The sequence below is a fragment of the Phacochoerus africanus genome, chromosome 16, assembly GCF_016906955.1.
Source record: "Phacochoerus africanus isolate WHEZ1 chromosome 16, ROS_Pafr_v1, whole genome shotgun sequence".
Taxonomy (NCBI): domain Eukaryota; kingdom Metazoa; phylum Chordata; class Mammalia; order Artiodactyla; family Suidae; genus Phacochoerus; species Phacochoerus africanus.
The window spans coordinates 40114994-40133924 of record NC_062559.1 but is presented as its reverse complement, the minus strand read 5'-3'; the positions used below and the strand labels follow the sequence as shown (position 1 = coordinate 40133924).

The 18931-nt window shown below is 37.0% G+C and overlaps 1 protein-coding gene across 10 annotated transcripts in view; it reads left to right on the top strand.

Annotated features, from left to right (window-relative positions):
• BBS9 (Bardet-Biedl syndrome 9) overlaps nucleotides 1-18931 on the top strand; it is a 728255-nt gene that overhangs the window by 233818 nt on the left and 475506 nt on the right. For all 10 annotated transcript variants that reach the window (XR_007132618.1, XR_007132616.1, XR_007132617.1 and 7 more), the window contains 2 exons: nucleotides 334-429; nucleotides 17928-18100. Coding sequence is in view for 4 of the 10 variants with exons in the window: in XM_047763266.1 (XP_047619222.1) it covers nucleotides 334-429; nucleotides 17928-18100 (269 nt within the window). In the remaining 6 variants the exon portion in view is untranslated. The remainder of the gene's footprint in view (nucleotides 1-333; nucleotides 430-17927; nucleotides 18101-18931) is intronic.

Here is an 18931-nt window from a genome sequence, read left to right as displayed (position 1 = left end):
AGTTTCCCTCGTACTTTTCATCAGCTCTACTAGTCACTGACAGTTTCCTTGCTTTCTGGTGTGACAAAGCTCTAGGTTCATCTTGTGCAATTCCTGCCTCAGACCTAGAATGAGTTAGTAGAAGAAAGGAAATGAAATGATTTCACTATGTTCTTGTGGGGCAGAAATTTTAGCAATTGGAGATAACTGTGGAAATCAGTTAATATAATATAGTTCATACGTGGGCTTGAAACATGAATAGTGACCCCAAAAATACTCATTGTCAACTAAGCTTCCTATTTCATTAAGTGTTTAGCCTTGTGGTTATATAAGGTGATTTTCTTTTCCTTGTAGGCTTTGCCAGTCAGTCAGAAGATGATCAGGTGAATGTAATGGGCTTTCGCTTCTTAGGAGGTTCCCGAGTTACTCTTCTTGCTTCCAAAACCTCTCGTAAGTAAAACCACGGTATTATTGCTTTTGAAAATTTCTATTAAGAACATTGTATTGCAGACCATTGCCACATCAAGGATTTCTGCAAGGGTGATGTTTGGTAAATATTGAAGAGCCATTATATTAGGAAAATCAGATCCCATTTTATTAGAGATATGTAGCTTTGGTTTGGGGGATGAGGAGAGTTTGAGACATGAATTTTAAACATTGTAAAATCTTTTGAGATAAGTATATGGTGAACTAGGTTTTAGGAATTACTAGAAGCTAGAGTTAATTTTTGTGTGTATATATTCTTATATCCTCTTTTTTGACACTGGCAAAGATGAAAGTGAATAACTTTTACTGAGACTAATTTCAATAGAATGAAAAGTAGTAATTGTATAGTCAAGTTTGAATTTCAGATTTAAATATGCTTTATTGATTTGGTTGCTTCATGTGATAATAATACTTGAAACTATTCACTCTGAAAGTGACTTCTGATGTATATAGATAATGAAGCTACTAAGCTCACTGAATTTTATACACTTTCTTAGATATAAATCAAACTATTAAGAAAGGAAGTTTTTTAAAAACAAATTTTAGGTACACTAAGGGTATTAAAGGAATGAATATGTGTGTATACACACACACACACATGCACACACACGCACATATGTATGTATAAAGTCCTAGTACACTCCAATTTTTAAAATCTCTGTGATTTTTACAGTGGGTTTTCACTTTCTATTTTATGCATTTGCAGTTTTAGTTGGTTATTTATTTTATAATTAGAATATATAGTAAAATAAGGAATTATTTTTGAAAAATGAAGATGTTAACCGGAGGAACATATATACATCCTTATTTTAGAAACTATGATGATGTTTCTGTGGTTAAAATCGTAGCAGTTTCTGGAATATGTAGATTGGTGACTGGTGAAATAGACTTGGATATAACTAGAAATTATAGAGTAAGACACAAAAATCAAAAATCAAAGATAATTCTGAGAAAACAAGAGATTTCTGTACTTTTTGGTGGTTTTTTGTGACTGGTAATGATTGTAGTTTTCTTTACATTGGCACCATTTTGTTTTGATTAGCTTTAATCTTCAGTCGGATGATGGAATCATTTTCTTTTCAAATATCTCTCTTTGTTAAACTGTTCTCCTTAGTTTTACTAAAATATTGTTGCCAACATTTCTTTGGGAAATTGTACACATCTGTTTGATTTCAGTTGATGATACTGTATGATGAATTTGCAATTGAGGACATTTTAAAAGGGCAAAAAGTTATTCTTTGTGCAAATGGGGATATTTATGTTCTAGTGCATGATATTTGTTGCTTTTTAGATAAAGTAACTCTTCGAACATTGCTGTTGCCCACAATTATTTTATCGTTATCTAAATTTCACCAAATATCCAGGTGTATAACTGATTTATTCACATTCATCTTAATATGTGGCAATGAATGCCTTGGCACAGCTATAGTGTGGGCAAACAGACTAAACAATGGAATACGACAGAATCTTTTAAATAAGGAACCAAATGAACTGTATAAACTGAAACCTGAAGGGCAGTTATTACACTTCCCTGATGGTTTTTTGGCTTCAGTGACACCTAGAATTCAACCTAGGAAATACCCTTGGAGATGAAGGGAAGTAGATATGAAGAAAGTACAGTTTTCTGGAACTGAGACAAATATTGGTGCTCCTCTCTGCTCTATTAGAGTGTATATATATATATATCTCCAAGAAAGAAGTGAAGTAATTTGTGTCCAATCTATGACATTCTTCTTTTTTATGAAAGGCACACAGCCTTTAGTCTAGAAATCTCGATGGACAGAAAAGCCCTACGAAAGAACCCGTATTTTTTCCCTAGTAAATAGTCAAATGCTACATACATCATATAAAGTTGTCCTTAGACCTTGCATGGTATTTTCTTCTTTTTTTTTTTGTCTTTCGTTTTTTTAGGGCCACACCCTCGGCATATGGAGGTTCCCAGGCTAAGGGGCTAATCAGAGATACAGCTGCCAGCCTACACCGCAGCCACAGCAAGCCAGATACGAGCCACGTCTGTGAATTACACCACAGCTCACAGCAACACTGGATCCTTAACCCACTGAGCAAGGCCAGGGATCGAACCTGCAACCTCATGGTTCCTAGTCGGATTCGTTAACCACTGTGCCACAATGGGAACTCCCTTGCATGGTATTTTCTGTGGGTTTTAAAACTTTCTTGATAATCAGCCAGTCTTGAAGTGTGCTATATGGTAATTTCAGTTCAGTTTGGTGTAGATCAGCCAGAGCAGACAAAGAAAAGTGAATTAAGCTCATTGTCTCAGATATCCAGTCACATTATCTGGGTAGATGAATAGGTTTTTAATTTCAGAAAGTAGAGTAATGATTCAGTGAAATTAAGAGTTTATTATTGAATTCTAAAAAAAAAAATTAAAGATAAAAGTATTTAGGAAAAATACTCTAGCGAAATTTCTAAAAATGATTTCCACAGACCTAAACTGAAAATAATTTGTGCATTTCTCACAACTTTGAATTGATTATTACAATAATTTTTTCAAGATAGCTTGTTGGGAGTTCCTGCTGTAGCTCAGTGGTTAACGAATCCGACTAAGAACCATGAGGTTGAAGGTTCAATCCCTGGCCTTAGTCAGTGGGTTAAGGATCCAGTGTTGCCACGAGCTGTGGTGCAGGTCGCAGATGCCTCTCAGATCCTGCATTGCTGTGGCTCTGGCGTAGGCTGGCAGCAGTAGCTCCGATTAGACCCCTAGCCTGGGAACCTCCACATGCCGCGGGTGTGGCCCTCAAAAGACAAAAAACAAAAAAAAAGAAAATAATAAGACAAGTAATGGATATGTATATTACCTTGGTTGTAATAATAGTTTTACATGTGTATGCATATGTCCAAATTCATCAAGTTATATACATTAAATATATATATATTTGCATATCAATGATACCCAATAAGTTGTTAAAAACCAGAAGTTCACATTTTATGAGATCAAATATTTTTATAATAAGAGTTATAAAATATTTCTACATAGAATATTTTCACTGATTCAGTACGGTGGGATCCCGTAAGACATACGCTATTGCCTAAATATGTATATATTCCTGCCATGCCACTTTCTTAAGATCCAGATCCACACTGTGACTTACTGCCTCACACAGCAAAAACTGCTACCTCTTTCTCTCTCCTTCTTCCTGCCACTTTCTGTCTCTATAGTTTTCTTGATCTTTCTTCTATATCTATTTTTATCTTTTTCTCTCCTTTATCTATTTGTACCTTGCCTTATTCCACTTGTTTCTTAAAGGATTTAAAAAATATATGTATAAAATTACAAAAGTTTCCAGAACATGAAAGGAGGAAGTAAACAGTTGAAGGAACAGAGAGAAAAAATAAAAGCAGGAAATTAATAAAGATAAGAATAAGGGAGTCACCTTGTAGCACAGTGGGTTAAGGACCTGGCATTGTCACTGCAGTGGCCTGGATCGCTGCTGTGGCATGGATTTGATCTGTGTTCTGGGTCCTTCCATATGTTGAGGCCATGGCCAGAAAAGAAAAGGAATAAGATTAATACCCAGAAATATATACCGTACAATGGATAAGGTGCTAGCAGCCTAAAAATAACAAAGAATTTAATACCCAGAAATATATACTGTACAATGGATAAAGTGCTAGCAGCCTAAAAATAATTTTCAGAATGTTCAGAAGATCAAATCAAGTCAGTTTAGGAGACGCATTGCCTTTACTGACGCTGAGTTCAGGATGAAATTTCTTTTTTGAACATCCCAAAGATAACTTCTTGAATAATGTCTTTATAGCTTTTTTTTATAGTTTCAATTGTTATACTAATGTAAGTAGAATTTATGAGTAGTAAATTTCATACAGCTTTAAAAATAATGAAAAAACTCAACTTACTAAATATAGTTCTATCTGAGCCCAAAACAGTGCAGTCTAAGCTGTAGCTTAATCCAAGGATAAATTTATAGTGTCTAATATTATAAGTTAGTATTTAGCATTTTCAGTAAGAATTGGACAACCACACCCAGTAATTCAGAAGTAAAATATAGCTGGAAGGAGTTGAGGGTTTTGTTTTGTTTTTTAGATGAGCTAAATTAGAACATGTGTGAATATCAATTGAAATGATTGAGTTAGTGGGAGAGGCTGATGATCCAGAGTCCCGAAGCAATGAATTCCCTGAGGAGAGAGGGGGTGGGATGCAGAGCCTGGAAAGTGAGGAGAATTGTAGGACAGGTCTCCGTAACTTTACTGTATCTGAAGGAATTAGATGTAGGTCCAGGGAGATTTTGTGGATTCGTTGATGAAAAGATAAGGGAGCTTGGATGATGTCTAAATTAAAAAAAAAAAAAAAAAGGTATGAATGACATTGGTGTATTAGAGAACAAGAAAGCGAACTTGTGAAAAATAAGGCAATGTTGAGTTCCCACTTGAAGTCTGAGATCTTGAATTTTAAGATGAAACCAGTCATTCTTATATTATTTCCTCCGGCAGTAATTTGTTTATCAGTATCCAAGCAACTAAAGTCAGGGCTGGGGTTTTGAAACAGACTTACAGATAAAATGTTTTTATGAGAATGATTGTAATAATGGACTATCAAATCTAAGCTAAGAGAAATAATGATTAGAGAAAACTGACCCATGGTGAAAAATTAACAGGTTACAAGGTTGAAGAAATGGATTACAAGGTTGAAGAAAAGTGAACTAGTAGGACCTATAGAGAAGGTGAACTAGAAGAACCAAAAAAAAGATGGTGGTCAGAGAATGAATGAGATGTTGATGTCAAGAGTTCAGAGGGACTGCAGATTTTGATGACAAGCCCATCAGACCAGGGGTGCAATTGCGGGGGCAGGGGGTATGAAAATGGAGAGAAAAACATTGCAGACAAGGATTTCTAGAAAATGAAGTGTCTTAGCTGTGGATATTGGAAGAGCCTGTTTGATGTTAGCACAATGAATGAGAAAAATGAGCAAATCTAGATGTATTATTGTGAAATTTTAGAGCACTAATATCCAGAGCATATCCTCAAAGATTAGAAAGGAAAAAACAACCTACTCAAGGTATATGAATCAAGAAGATATTTAACTTTTCATCAAAATCATTAGATGCTAGAGAACAATGGAAAAATTTTCCTTATGATCTGAAGGAAATGATTTTCAGCTTAGAATTCTGTACCCCGTTAAATTGGTAATTAGCAATGAATGCTGAGTAAACATATCCTTTCGGTTTCACAAGTAGAGCTAAGCAATTGCAAATAGCAAATTTATGTTGCCTCAGATAGACCTTTGGAAAATGGAAAGCATAACTAATATACCCAACATTTCCATATCCTTAAAGATTTTAACATGCTAGAAAGAGTGATTGAATTTAATAAGTTCAAATTTAAAAATTCTTTGCTTATCCATTTTGATTATTTTGCTTTCAGATATAATGAAAGAATTGTCATATTTGGGAATAAGGCTTGTGCCTTGAAAAAGCCTTTGGTTTTACAAATGCCAAAGGAAAGCACATGTGATCTTGGACTGTATTAAACAAAAAAAAAACTTCAGAACAAGGGAAGTGAGAGTCTTGCTCTACTCCAGCTAGGTAGACCATGCACCTTTGTTCATTTTTCATTCAGCAGGCTTTATTAGATATAAAGACTGTAGTGGCTATCATAGAGCTCCTGGATAAAAGGGAGAGACAAACAATTAGGGAACTGATAATAGGATGCTTAATGTGGAGTTCCTGTTATGGCTCAGTGGGTTAAGAACCTTACTAGTATCCATAAGGATGCAGGTTCCATCCCTGGCCTCGCTCAGTGGGTTAAGGATCTGGCGTTGCTGTGACTGTGGTGTATGCCGGCAGCTGTAGCTCTGATTTGACCCCTAGCCTGGGAATTTCCATATGCTATGGGCATTGCCCCCACCCCTCAAAAAAAGAATGCTTAACGTGCTTATAGAAGCATGCTTTAGCTGGTACTGGAGTTCAAAGGAATGAGGCTCCATAAGAGATTTTATATAAGGATCTTGAGAAATGATAAGAGATTATTAGGTAGAGGGCATTCCAGAAAGGAAAAGGTGTCTTCAGACGCTTAATAAAGCATGGGGTTTTTAGAGATCAGTAAATTTTCTTCTGTGCCTGGAGGTTCATAGAGTAGTCCTTTAATGAAGCCAAAAAATTTAGGGACAAGTGTAAAGATCAAATCTAAAAGTCACCTGACACCCACCTCATGCCACTGTGAATGCTTTAATATGTATAGTGATTCATCAATATAATATTACTGTTAATATTTATCTTAGAACTTCTTAGAAATATTATCAAAGAACAATGGGAATATTGTGTAAATCTAAGTTGGAAAAAGCCTTTTGAAAGTAAATTTAGAGAAACCATCCATAGTTTCTACTAATATTAAAAAGTTTGTATGTTTAGAATATTATACTAGTATCTGCTAATATTATTTAAAATTTCTTCCAAATTTTGGTTTAAAAGTATTCATCTGCTTTTCCATCTCACATTTTTAAATTTCCAAAGAGCATAAATTATATTGATGCTTTGTTTATGATATGAATACAAGCGTTATTTATATTGATGAACTTCAGATGTTCTGAAATGAATAGAGACTGACGTTATGCGTTTTTGTTCCCTGCTTAGTTAAATATATTATTTTCTCCATTTGTACTAGGGTAGAATGGCAATTCATTGGGCTCCAATCATCCAAATTTATTTCATTTGGAAGCTGAAATGGTTATTTCCACTGAGCTGCTATTATGAGATGCAAAGGAAAAGAGATAAAAAAAAATGTATTGAACATTTCTTTTGGCAGCTATTTTAATTACCAATATTGTAAGGGTGTATTTTAAAATACAACTTTCTTCTTTCATGTTATATTATAAATACAAATTTTCATTTCTCCTTTCCATGAAATGTATACTCTGGAAAATCTCCAGGGCAATGTTAACAATCTTGGAATACTAGTATTGAGAAAATGCTTAATAATCAAAATAATACCGTACGTATCTTTGACTCCTTGATTCTTGTTGATTTCTGGTACTCTGAAAAAAATTCACCTTGCAGGTTTTGTGTTTCTATTTCTATATCCAAAGTCTGATAGTAAATTTTTTTACTTAAAAATTTTTTTTTACTTGCATGTGTTGATGAAAATAAGAAAATAATTGAGACCACGGTTTTATTTTTTTTATTTTATTTTTTTTTCATTTTTTTTTATTACTCAAATGAATTTATCACATCTGTAGTTGTATAATGATCATAACAGTCTGATTTCACAGGATTTCCATCCCACAGCCCAAGCACATCCCCCTACCCCCCAAACTGTCTCCTCTGGAGACCATAAGTTTTTCAATATCTGTGAGTCAGCATCTGTTCTACAAAGAAGTTCTGTCTGGCCTTTTTTCAGATTCCACATGTCAGTGAAAGCATTTGATGTTGGTGTCTCATTGTATGGCTGACTTCACTTAGCATGATAGTTTCTAGGTCCATCCATGTTGCTAAGAATGCTGGTATTTTGTTCTTTTTGATGGCTGAGTAATATTCCATTGTGTATATGTCCCACATCTTCTGGATCCATTCCTCTGTCAATGGACATTTAGGTTGTTTCCATGTCTTGGCTGTTGTAAATAGTGCTGCAGTGAACATCGGAATACATGTGTCTTTGCGAGTCATGTTTTTTTCTGGATAGATGCCCAGGAGTGGGATTGCTGGATCAAATGGTAGTTCTATGTTTAGTTTTCTGAGGAATCTCCATACTGCTTTCCACAGTGGTTGCACCAATTTACAATCCCACCAACAGTGTACTAGGGTTCCTTTTTCTCCACACCCTCTCCAGCACTTATTGTTTGTAGACTTTTGGATGATGGCCCTTCTGGCTGATGTAAGGTGGTACCTCATCGTGGTTTTGATTTGCATTTCTCTAATAATGAGTGACAATGAACATCTTTTCATGCGTTTCTGGGCCATCTGTATATCTTCTTTGGAGAACTGTCTGTTTAGATCTTCCGCCCATTTTTGGATGGGGTTGTTTGTTTTTTTGGTATGGAGCTGCAGAAGTTGTTTATAAATTTTGGAGAGTAATCCCTTGTCAGTCGACTCATTTGCAAAGATTTTCTCCCATTCTGTGGGTTGTCTTTTTGTGTTGTTTAGGGTTTCCTTTGCTGTGCAGAAACTTTGAAGTTTGAGTAGGTCCCATTTGTTTATTTTTCTTTTTATTGTCAATACTCTTAAGAGGTGGATCTGAGAAGATGTTGCTATCGTTTATGTCAGAGAGTGTTTGGCCTATGTTTTCCTCTAGGAGTTTGATAGTGTCTGGTCTTATATCTAGGTCTTTAATCCATTTGGAGTATATTTTTGTGTGTGGTGTTAGGGAGTGTTCTAATTTCATTCTTTTCCATGTGGCTGTCCAGTTTTCCCAGCACCACTTATTGAACAAGCTGTCCTTTCTCCATTGTATAGTCTTGCTTCCTTTGTCATGGATGAGTCGGCTGTAAGTGCATGGGTTGAATTCTGGGCTTTCTGTCCTGTTCCACTGATCTATATGTCTGTCTTTGTGCCAGTACCATGCAGTTTTGACGACTGTTGCTTTGTAGTATAGTCTGAAGTGCGGGCGCCTGATTCCTCCAGCTCCATTTTTCTTTTTCAGGATGTCTTTGGCTATTCTGGGTCTTTTGTGCTTCCAAACAAACTTTAAAATATTTTGTTCAAGTTCTGTGAAAAATGTCCTTGGTGATTTGATAGGGATTGCATTGAATCTGTGGATTGCCTTGGGTAGTATAGTCATTTTGATAATATTAACTCTTCCGATCCACGAGCATGGTATATCTTTCATCTATTTGTGTCATCTTTGATTTCTTTCATCAGTGGCTTGTAGTTTTCAGAGTACAGGTCTTTTGTTTCTTTAGGTAGGTTTTACTCCTAGGTATTTTATTCTCTTGGATGCGATGGTAAACGGGATTTGTTCCCTAATTTCCTTTTCTGCTCTTTCATTGTTAGTATATAGAAACGCTATCGATTTCTGTGTATTGATTTTGTATCCTGTAACTTTGCCAAATTCGTGGATGAGCTCTAACAGTTTTCTGGTAGAGTCTTTAGGATTCTGTAGGTATAGTATCATGTCATCTTCAAAGAGCGATAGTTTTACTTCTTCCTTTCCAATTTGGATTCCTTTTATTTCTTTTACTTCTCTGATTGCTGTGGCTAGGACTTCCAGAAGTATGTTGAAGAGTAGTGGCGAGAGCGGACATCCTTGTCTTGTTCCTGATCTCAGCGGGAATTCTTTCAGCTTTTCACCATTGAGAATGATGTTTGCTGTGGGTTTGTCGTATATGGCCTTTATCATGTTGAGGTAGGTTCCCGTTATGCCCACGTTCGGAAGGGTTTTTCTCAGAAATGGGTGTTGGATTTTGTCAAAGGCTTTTTCTGTGTCTATTGAGAGGATCATATGGTTTTGATTCTTCAGTTTGTTAATGTGGTGTATCACACTGATGGATTTGCGGATATTGAAGAACCCTTGCATCCCTGGGATAAATCCCACTTGATCATGATGTACAATCCTTTTAATGTATTGTTGGATGCGGTTTGCTAGTGTTTTGTTGAGGATTTTTGCATCGATGTTCATCAGTGATATTGGCCTGTAGTTTTCTTTTTTGTGGAGTCTTTGTCTGGTTTTGGTACCAGGGTGACGGTGGCCTCATAGAATGAGTTTGGGGATATCCCTTCTTCTGCAATTTTTTGAAATAGTTTCAGAAGGAGAGGTGTTAGGTCTTCTCTAAATGTTTGATAGAATTTGCCTGTGAAGCCATCTGGTCCTGGACTTTTGTTTGTTGGAAGGTTTTTAATCACAGTTTCAATTTCAGTTCTTGTGATGGGTCCATTCGTCTTTTCTATTTCATCTTGGTTTAGTCTTGGAAGATTGTACTTTTCTAAGAATTTGTCCATTTCTTCTAGGTTTTCCATTTTATTGGCATATAGTTGCGTATAGTAGTCTCTTAGGATCCTTTGTATTTCTGTGGTGTCCGTTGTTACTTCTCCTTTTTCATTTCTACTTTTATTGATGTGAGTCCTCTGTCTTTTTTGCTTGATAAGTCTGGCTAGGGGTTGATCAATTTTGTTGATCTTTTCAAAGAACCAGCTTTTCGTTTCATTGATCTTTTCTGTGGTTTTCCTTGTTTCTATTTCATTGATTTCTGCTCTGATCTTTATGATTTCTTTCCTTCCACTCCCTTTAGGTCTTGTCTATTCTTCTCTCTCGAGCTGCTTTAGATGTCAAGTTAGCTTGTTTATTTGGGCTTTTTCTTGTTTCCTGAGGTGGGCTTGTGTTGCTATAAACTTTCCTCTTAGCACGGGTTTGCTGCATCCCATAGGTTTTGGAGTGTCGTATCTTCGTTGTCATTGCTGCCAGGTATTTTTAATTTCCTCTTTGATTTCTTCAGTGATCCATTGGTTGTTTAGTGGCATGTTGTTGAGTCTCCACGTGTTTGTGTTTTTTGCAGTTTTTTTCTTGTTGTTGATTTCCAGTCGTATAGCGTTGTGGTCGGAAAAGAAGCTTGGTATGATTTCAATTTTCTTAAAGTTACTGAGGTTGGATTTGTAGCCCAGGATATGGTGAATCTTAGAGAATGTTCCATGTGCACTTGAGAAGAATGTGTATTCTGTTGCTTTTGGAGGAAATGTCCTATAAATATCTATTAAGTCCCTCTGGTTTAATGCTTCCTTCAGGGCCTGTGTTTCCTTATTGATTTTCTGTCGGGTTGATCTGTCCATTGCTGTAAGTGGGGTATTAAAGTCCCCCACTATGATTGTGTTATTGTCAATTTCTCCCTTTAAGGTTGATAGCAGTTGCCTTATATATGGTGGTGAACCTGTGTTGGGTGCGTAGATATTTAAAATTGTTATAACATCTTCTTGGATTGATCATTATGTAATGTCCTTCTTTGTCCCTGAAAATATTCTTCATTTTAAAGTCTATTTTGTCTGATATGAGTATTGCTACTCCAGCTTTCTTTTGATCCCCGTTTGCATGAAATATTTTCTTCCATTCTCTCACTTTCAATTTGTATGTGTCCTTAGAAGTGAAGTGGGTCTCTTGAAGACAGCATATGTATGGGTCTTGTTTTTGTATCCATTCAGCCAGTCTCTGTCTTTTGGTTGGGGCATTTAGTCCATTGACATTTAAGGTAATTATTGCTATGTATGTTCTTATTGCCATTTTATTAATTACTTTGGATTTGTTTTTGCTGCTCTTTTTCGTTTCCTTCTTCTCTTGTTCTTTTCTGCCTATAGAAGTTCCTTTAGTATTTGTTGTAAGGCTGGTTCAGTGCTGCTGAATTCTCTCAGCTTTTGCTTATCTGAGAAGGTTTTGATTTCTCCTTCAAGTCTGAACGAGAGCCTTGCTGGGTAGAGTAATCTTGTTTGGAGAGACCCCGGTTTTAACGTTATAGAAAATATCACACCTATTTAAATGTTTATTATGATTTTTACATTTTTGTTATTTTGGTGATATTCATGGATTATACTTGCTCATAGTAGAGTACTATCCTAATCTGTTTGGGCTGTTATACAAAACACCATAGACTGGGTGGCTTTTACACAACGGAAATTTATTTCCCATGGTTCTCGAGGCTGGGAGTCCAAGATCGTGGCACCAGTAGATTTGGTTTCTGGAGAGGGCCTACTTCCTAGTCCATAGATGTAGGTTATTTCACTGGCAAATGGCAGAGGGGGAAAAGGAAATTGCTTGGGTCCCTTTTATAAGGGCACTAATCTCATTCATGAGGGCTCCACCGTCATGACATAATTGCCTCCCCAAGGCCCCATATCCAGATATTACTTCATAGGGTTTTAGGATTTAACATGGAAATTTTCAAGAGACAGAAACATTCAGGCTATAGCAATACCTGCTAAATATCTAGAATTTTATTTATCGCTAAGTTTTATATTGAGCTTTAGATTTTTTACTTGTTTCACTCCACACATTTTGTATCAATGTTTTTGATTTTTTCAATCAATGTACTTTGAACGTCTATTTCTGCTTTATCTAAATTTTATAATACAAAGTTAAATTATATTTGTATAGGCCTTTTCCATATAGCATTATAAATGATCTCCCTACCAACTTTGTGTGGGATGTTTTATTTTCCCCTTTGTGTAAAAGAAGAAATCGAGATTGGTTAATTTATTTTTACTGGTCATAGATGTAAAAATATACTACATTTTAAGGTTTGCTTGGGGCTGAGACCTGAGAAATTGGGGATTTCCTTCCTAATATGATGCCCTTGATTGCTATATATGCCACCACCATCTGTTACCTGGATCATGGGCATAACTATTGGTTGTCCCTTTCCAATTCCAAGTTTTCTACTTGGCAGCTCTTGTAATAAAAACAAAGAAACAAACCATTACAAATTAAAGTCTCTTCAGCTTAAAATCCTTTGCATTTATAATAATTTCCAAAGTTTTACCAACCCCATAGGTCTCCCTGCATGTTCTGGCCTGGCCTAACATCGAGTTTCATCTACAGGCTCTCTCTTCCTCCCTCTGGCCTTCTCTCAGTTTCTGGTATATGTCCGACTTCTGCTCTGTGGCCTTTGAACTTGCCACTCCCTCTACCTGGACTATTCTTCTCATCCTTAAGGTCCAAGCTTTATGCACAAAATGATTAGGAATGTGAGACCTAGAATCAAATTGATAATTTAAACCTGGCTCTGGCTCAGAGTTTGTTTGAATGACTTTGAATAAATTACTGTGCCTTTTTTTTTTCCATCTACAAAATAGGAATAAAAATAGTGCAGTTATAATATGTAAGCATCAAATGAGATAATTCCTAAAAAGCATGTATACAGCAATTTCCTGGTACGTTGTAAGGGCTAGGTCAATTTTAACTGCTAGTATTATTTAGCTATATTATATGAAATAATATAAAGACTGTTTTACCCATTAGTTTCTATCACAGTACCTTTTTTTTATCTGCATTATAGTCCTTTAGTAACATAACTATTTGTTATTGACTTACCTATTTTCTGTCCTTCTTACTAAGACGGGGACTAGGACTAGTATGTTGTCATGGTTTCCCCAGCACTTATCTCTTAATATCTTTTGAATTGAATGAGTAGATGCAGAGTTACCTTGAATCTTCTTGAGACTATCAATTAAAAATAGTGTTGCATTATGATTCTTTTATAAAAGGAATTACATTTCATTTCTCTCATTTGTCCCTTTCCTTAGAACCTATTTATTGTACATGACGTTTCTCTTTTACTTTATCTTTAGACAGTAGAGGTCTTTGCCCACTACAGGGGATTGAGGCGGTCTGTCAGAAAGTTCCTGGGCCTCTGTTCAGAGAATTCAAATCTTGATAAAAGATAAAGAGAAATGTTTCGACTTACCCATATTTCACTTTTGTCCGATGAGGGATTTTGCTGTCTGCCAGGAGCGAGGAAGGAGCTCCAGCTGTAGGCAGCAGAGATAAGACACTTCATCTCTCTGGGAAGAGTTCTGAGCGCCACTGTCTTTCTTGGCTAGCCCACAGCACCCCTTGCTTTTCTTAATATAACACCCATCCCCAGTGTGAACTGTGAATGGGGACCAAACCTAGCACTTCCTAAGAGGCATCAGGATAGGTGTTAATTGGATTTGTCTTTTCTTGTCATCAACTCAGCCCCTGGACAGCCGAGCTTGTGGGTATTGTTTGTATTCTGCTGAAAATGGTGTCCATGTTTTCCCCAGTCATAAATTCTAATAAATATTCTAACTTTTAATAAAATTTAAATAATAAAACTAACTTTTGGTGGATAAATTTGTTGGCACATACCATAGTATGTTTTATTACAAGAAAATCTTGTATTACCTACATGGGTGATTTAACAGAAACTGGTGTATTTTCCTGTAGTGCAGCAGAGCAGTCACTCACTCAGCTTCAGCCATGCTAACTTCCTTAGTGTTCCTAAAAGCACATTTCTGCCTCAGGGCCTTTGCACTCACATATTGCTTGGCTGGGAATGCTCTTCCCACAGACATCCCCATGGCTTGCTCCTTCATTTCATTCAGGTGTCTTCATGTGTGTATTTTTCGCATCTTGGGCCAGATGACATAGTTGTTTTAAAAAATGTGTCACGGAGTTCCTGTCATGGTGTAGTGGTTAACGAATCCGACTAGGAACCATGAGGTTGCAGGTTCGGTCCCTGCCCTTGCTCAGTGGGTTAACGATCCGGCGTTGCCGTGAGCTGTGGTGTAGGTTGCAGACGCGGCTCGGATCCCGCGTTGCTGTGGCTCTGGCGTAGGCTGGTGGCTACGGATCCAATTAGACCCCTAGCCTGGGAACCTCCATATGCCGTGGGAGCGGCCCAAGAAATAGCAACAACAACAACAACAAAGACAAAAGACAAAAAAAAATGTGTCACAATAATCTCAGTTGTTTCTGTGCATCTCTTTTAAGGTTTGTAAATTATGGGATCTCTTGGCATTGGTGCAGGCCACTGTGGAGGACAGCATGACCACCATTTGTTCTGTGGCTTTGCAGATGCTGCCCACAGTGAGGGCAGCCACAGTCAAGTGTGGCAGTGCTAACGTATGTGCCTGCACCTGCCACTATCACATTTGGCTCTGTCACTCCAGGGGTCACAACTACATCTCACTGTCCTCTTGGCCCTGCATCACTGCAATGTGCAGCTCCCATTGTGTCACTGCCTTGGCTTGGGTCACTGCTGTGGCATGTGTTTGATCCCTGGTTTGGGAACTTCTGCATACCAGGGATGCCACCAGAAAGAAAGAAAGCAAGCACCAAGGAGCTCAGAACCTTAAACACTTCCCACAGTATGAGATAGTTCCCTGCCTCCCAAGGCAGCTAACTTTGTGAATATCTATAATTATTATGTAATTCTTAGAGTACCTTGTGCCCTTCGCAGCTCCCTTTCTGTTGTCTAATTCTTCTGCTGTGTAACAGGCCTTCATATACTTGAAAATATTTATATATTGGGGAAAGTTCTGACACTTCTGTGCAAAGTTAACCTTAATGGGTTGTCCCTGAATTGGTGATGGCAGAAGCCATTTCCATTTTTCCCCATCACTCCATCTTTCCAGGGCCATGGTGAGCTTCTTGAAGGCAGAAGTTCTTGCCTTATTCATGATTTTTATCCCCAGCACCTTTTACTGAGTTAAATAAATGAATGAAAGAGCGCATAAATACCAGCCTGGGTTTACTATGTTGGCTTCCAAGCTGCCCTTGGGTAAGACCCTGGTTTGGAGGATTCTAGCATTTCTGTACTTTGTCATCAGCATTCTCCCTCTGTCTCTCGGCAGCTCACATCCCTACACAAGAGTGCTATCTTTATTCCTCTTCTAAAGCATTAAACCTTCAGTGACATTTACAAAGAAAGATAAAGGTTGTCATAGCTGACCTTGGCCCACTATTTTTGATGAGGAGAAATGAGGAAAACATCTGATGAGCACCAAGGGCAGAAGCCAACATTGAGAATAAGACTGAAGGAGGGAGAAGCCAACATCGAGAATAAGACTGGAGGAGGGAGCCTGGGGAAGTCCCAAGGGGAATGATATCACAGCAGAGAAGACCATTGTGTTAGTTGTGCACCATGGCAGGAGTACCCAGTGTTTTTATTCCTTATATAATTGAAAAGAATATGACTAGGGGAACGAGAGCAGATATATTCTTGAATTCCATCTGAGGATGACAGATTGAAGTCCTAAAAACCAATTTAAAGATGTAGTATATTTATCAAATTTGTCAAGGTATCACAGGGGATATAAATAAATGTTTCACATGTCGTATTATATACTACCTTAGCTAGATCTAGGCAAAAAGACTGAGATAATTTTTGTACTCCCCAAATTTCTTTCTTTATGAAATTGCACTTGATAGATATTCAATAAATGGTGAATTAAATGGAATGGGTGACTCAGATCTCAAAAAGCTTATAATCTCATTGAAGAGACTGAATATAATCATCTGGAAATTTAAATAAGAGTACATGGTTGTGTGTGGTTAGGTGCCTAGTGATCTGTACACATTCTAGTCTCTATATAAATTCAACGAAATGCAATATTGAGAGGTGGTTAAAATTGACAGATAATTTTTGGATTAATAGCTAGAGTTCCAGTCCCTGCTCTGTTGGTAACTGGCTAGATGACTTTGCAAATTATTTAAACTCTTCTGTGGCTAGATTTATTTTCTGTGAAATTAAGATAACAGTATTTCCCCCATGGGGCTATTGAGGTTTAAACACTGGAGTGAATGTGAAGCGCTTAAGATAGTGCCTGGCACTTATTAGGCTACTACAGATGGTTTCTTGCAGGTAGGTGAGTTTGAAGCCATGTTCTGAAGAGTAGGTAGGGTTTAGATAGTTGGGGAAGAAGGATGTATATCATGAATTCTAGCTCTGACATTTAATTTGTTTTGTGACTTTTGGCAAGTCTCTGAAATTCTCTGTGCCTGGTTTTCCTTTTTATAAAAAATGGAGTTGTTGCAGGTACAGTGCTTGGTGCATAGTTGCTGTTCAACAAATAATTGTTGCTTTTATCATGTATGTAGTTATTGCCACTGCTGTCATCATCATTGTCATTGTCATCATCACCATCCTTAGGGTGGAAGATGAACAGGAATTTGGTTCTCTTCCAACTGAAGTTTCCAGGAGTGGAGGAAACCAAGATTTATTTTTAGAGAAAGGTCTTTTGCAAAATTTCTCTTCAATGAAAGAATTTTTAGAAAAATAGAAAACTTTGATAATGATTACAGGAATTTAAGCTGGCTACTGTGTCCAGAATGTGGAGCTTTCTATAGACTAAATTTTATTTCACATAATTTTCTGAAAAAAACTAATGTTACCAGGTTGTACTTTTGCAATGGCTATTTTCTTAACTTTTTTTTTTTTGTCTTTTTGTCTATTTAGGGCCGCACCCGCAGCATATGGAGGTTCCCAGGCTAGGGGTCCAATCGGAGCAGTAGCTGCCAGCCTACACGATAGCCACAGCAACGCCAGATCTAAGCCACATCTGCGACCTACACCATAGCTCATGGCAACGCTGGATCCTTAACCCAGTGAGCGAGGCCTGGGATTGAACCTGCAACCTCATGGTTCCTAGTCGGATTCGTTTCCACTGTGCCACAACAGGAACTCCGTATTTTCTTAACTTTTGAGTAAAGCTTTTTTTTTAGAAGGGTCCAAATTTTATCTTTTTATTGTACTTTTATAAGATAAACTTTTTATAAGATACGTAGCAAAAGGACCATACTCTGCAACTTACCACTGTGATCACATACCTTTGGAATGAAATTTGAAAAAGTTAAGTTGTTGATGCAGAAAATCACGATAAGGCAGTATAATTACTTCTACTAAGGCAGTAGAAATCATATTTCTATTGCAAAAAAGAAATCTTTGTCCCTTTGATTTTGGTATTCATGTCAGAGTTAGTGATAATTCATGTAGTTTCAGCTAGTAATTATGTGTTAATTACCCTTTCTCTTTAATTATTTTTTCTTTTTAGAACGATATCGTATTCAGAGTGAACAGTTTGAGGATCTTTGGCTCATAACAAATGAGCTTATTATTCGCCTTCAAGAATATTTTGAAAAACAGGGAATCAAAGATTTTGCATGTTCTTTTTCTGGATCTATGCCCCTTCAGGAATATTTTGAGTTGATCGATCATCATTTTGAGGTGTGTATGATCATAACCCACATCATGTGTAATTTTTCAATATATGATAGAAAAAGATGCTATAGAGGTAAGAATTCTAGAGTATGTGATCTTCAGCTCTGTACACTAAGTTGTTATTCTTATGTGGTTGGTGGGGTGGGTGAATCTGTTCCTGCCCTCTTGCCCAGTTTGTGATCAATTGCAGACTTTTACAGAGTGGCTGCCTGGAGCTAAGCATGTGGTCTGGCCTCAGAACAGAGCTGGTTTAGTTCTCCCATATGGGGATTTAACCTTTGACCCCAATAACCCAGTGTTAAAACTATTTGAGCTTATCGGCAGCCATTTGGCTAACTAATTCTAGCAGGCCATAAATGAGGTGTGATTATAAAGTAAAGTGATTTTTCCTTTTCATTTTTAACAAGCGCACCAGAACTTCTGCATCTGAATGAGGTTTAACCACAAAATATATTCTCCAGTATCTGGCACAATGGGCACTTAATAAATGCCAAATGGTTAAATGTCTAATCAACGATAACATGTCATTATCAAATAAATTTCCTCATCTAGCCGATGATATTGTATAGGACAGTAAACTTTGACCAAATTGTGGCACTAAAATCAATGGTTTGGGGAATGTATTTAGGTACTCTAAGTATTGAGAACCTTTGCAATTCTCTAGGATGTGCCTTGAGAAATTCCTGCTTCCCTGTACAAAGCTGGGGTCCATTGGCTTATGGAAGAGAGTCCACAGAAAGGCTATACTAATTACATATTTATAATATTTAATATCAAAAATATTAGATTCTTATTGACTATGTTTGACATACAGTTCCCTCCCCCACTGTTTTGCTT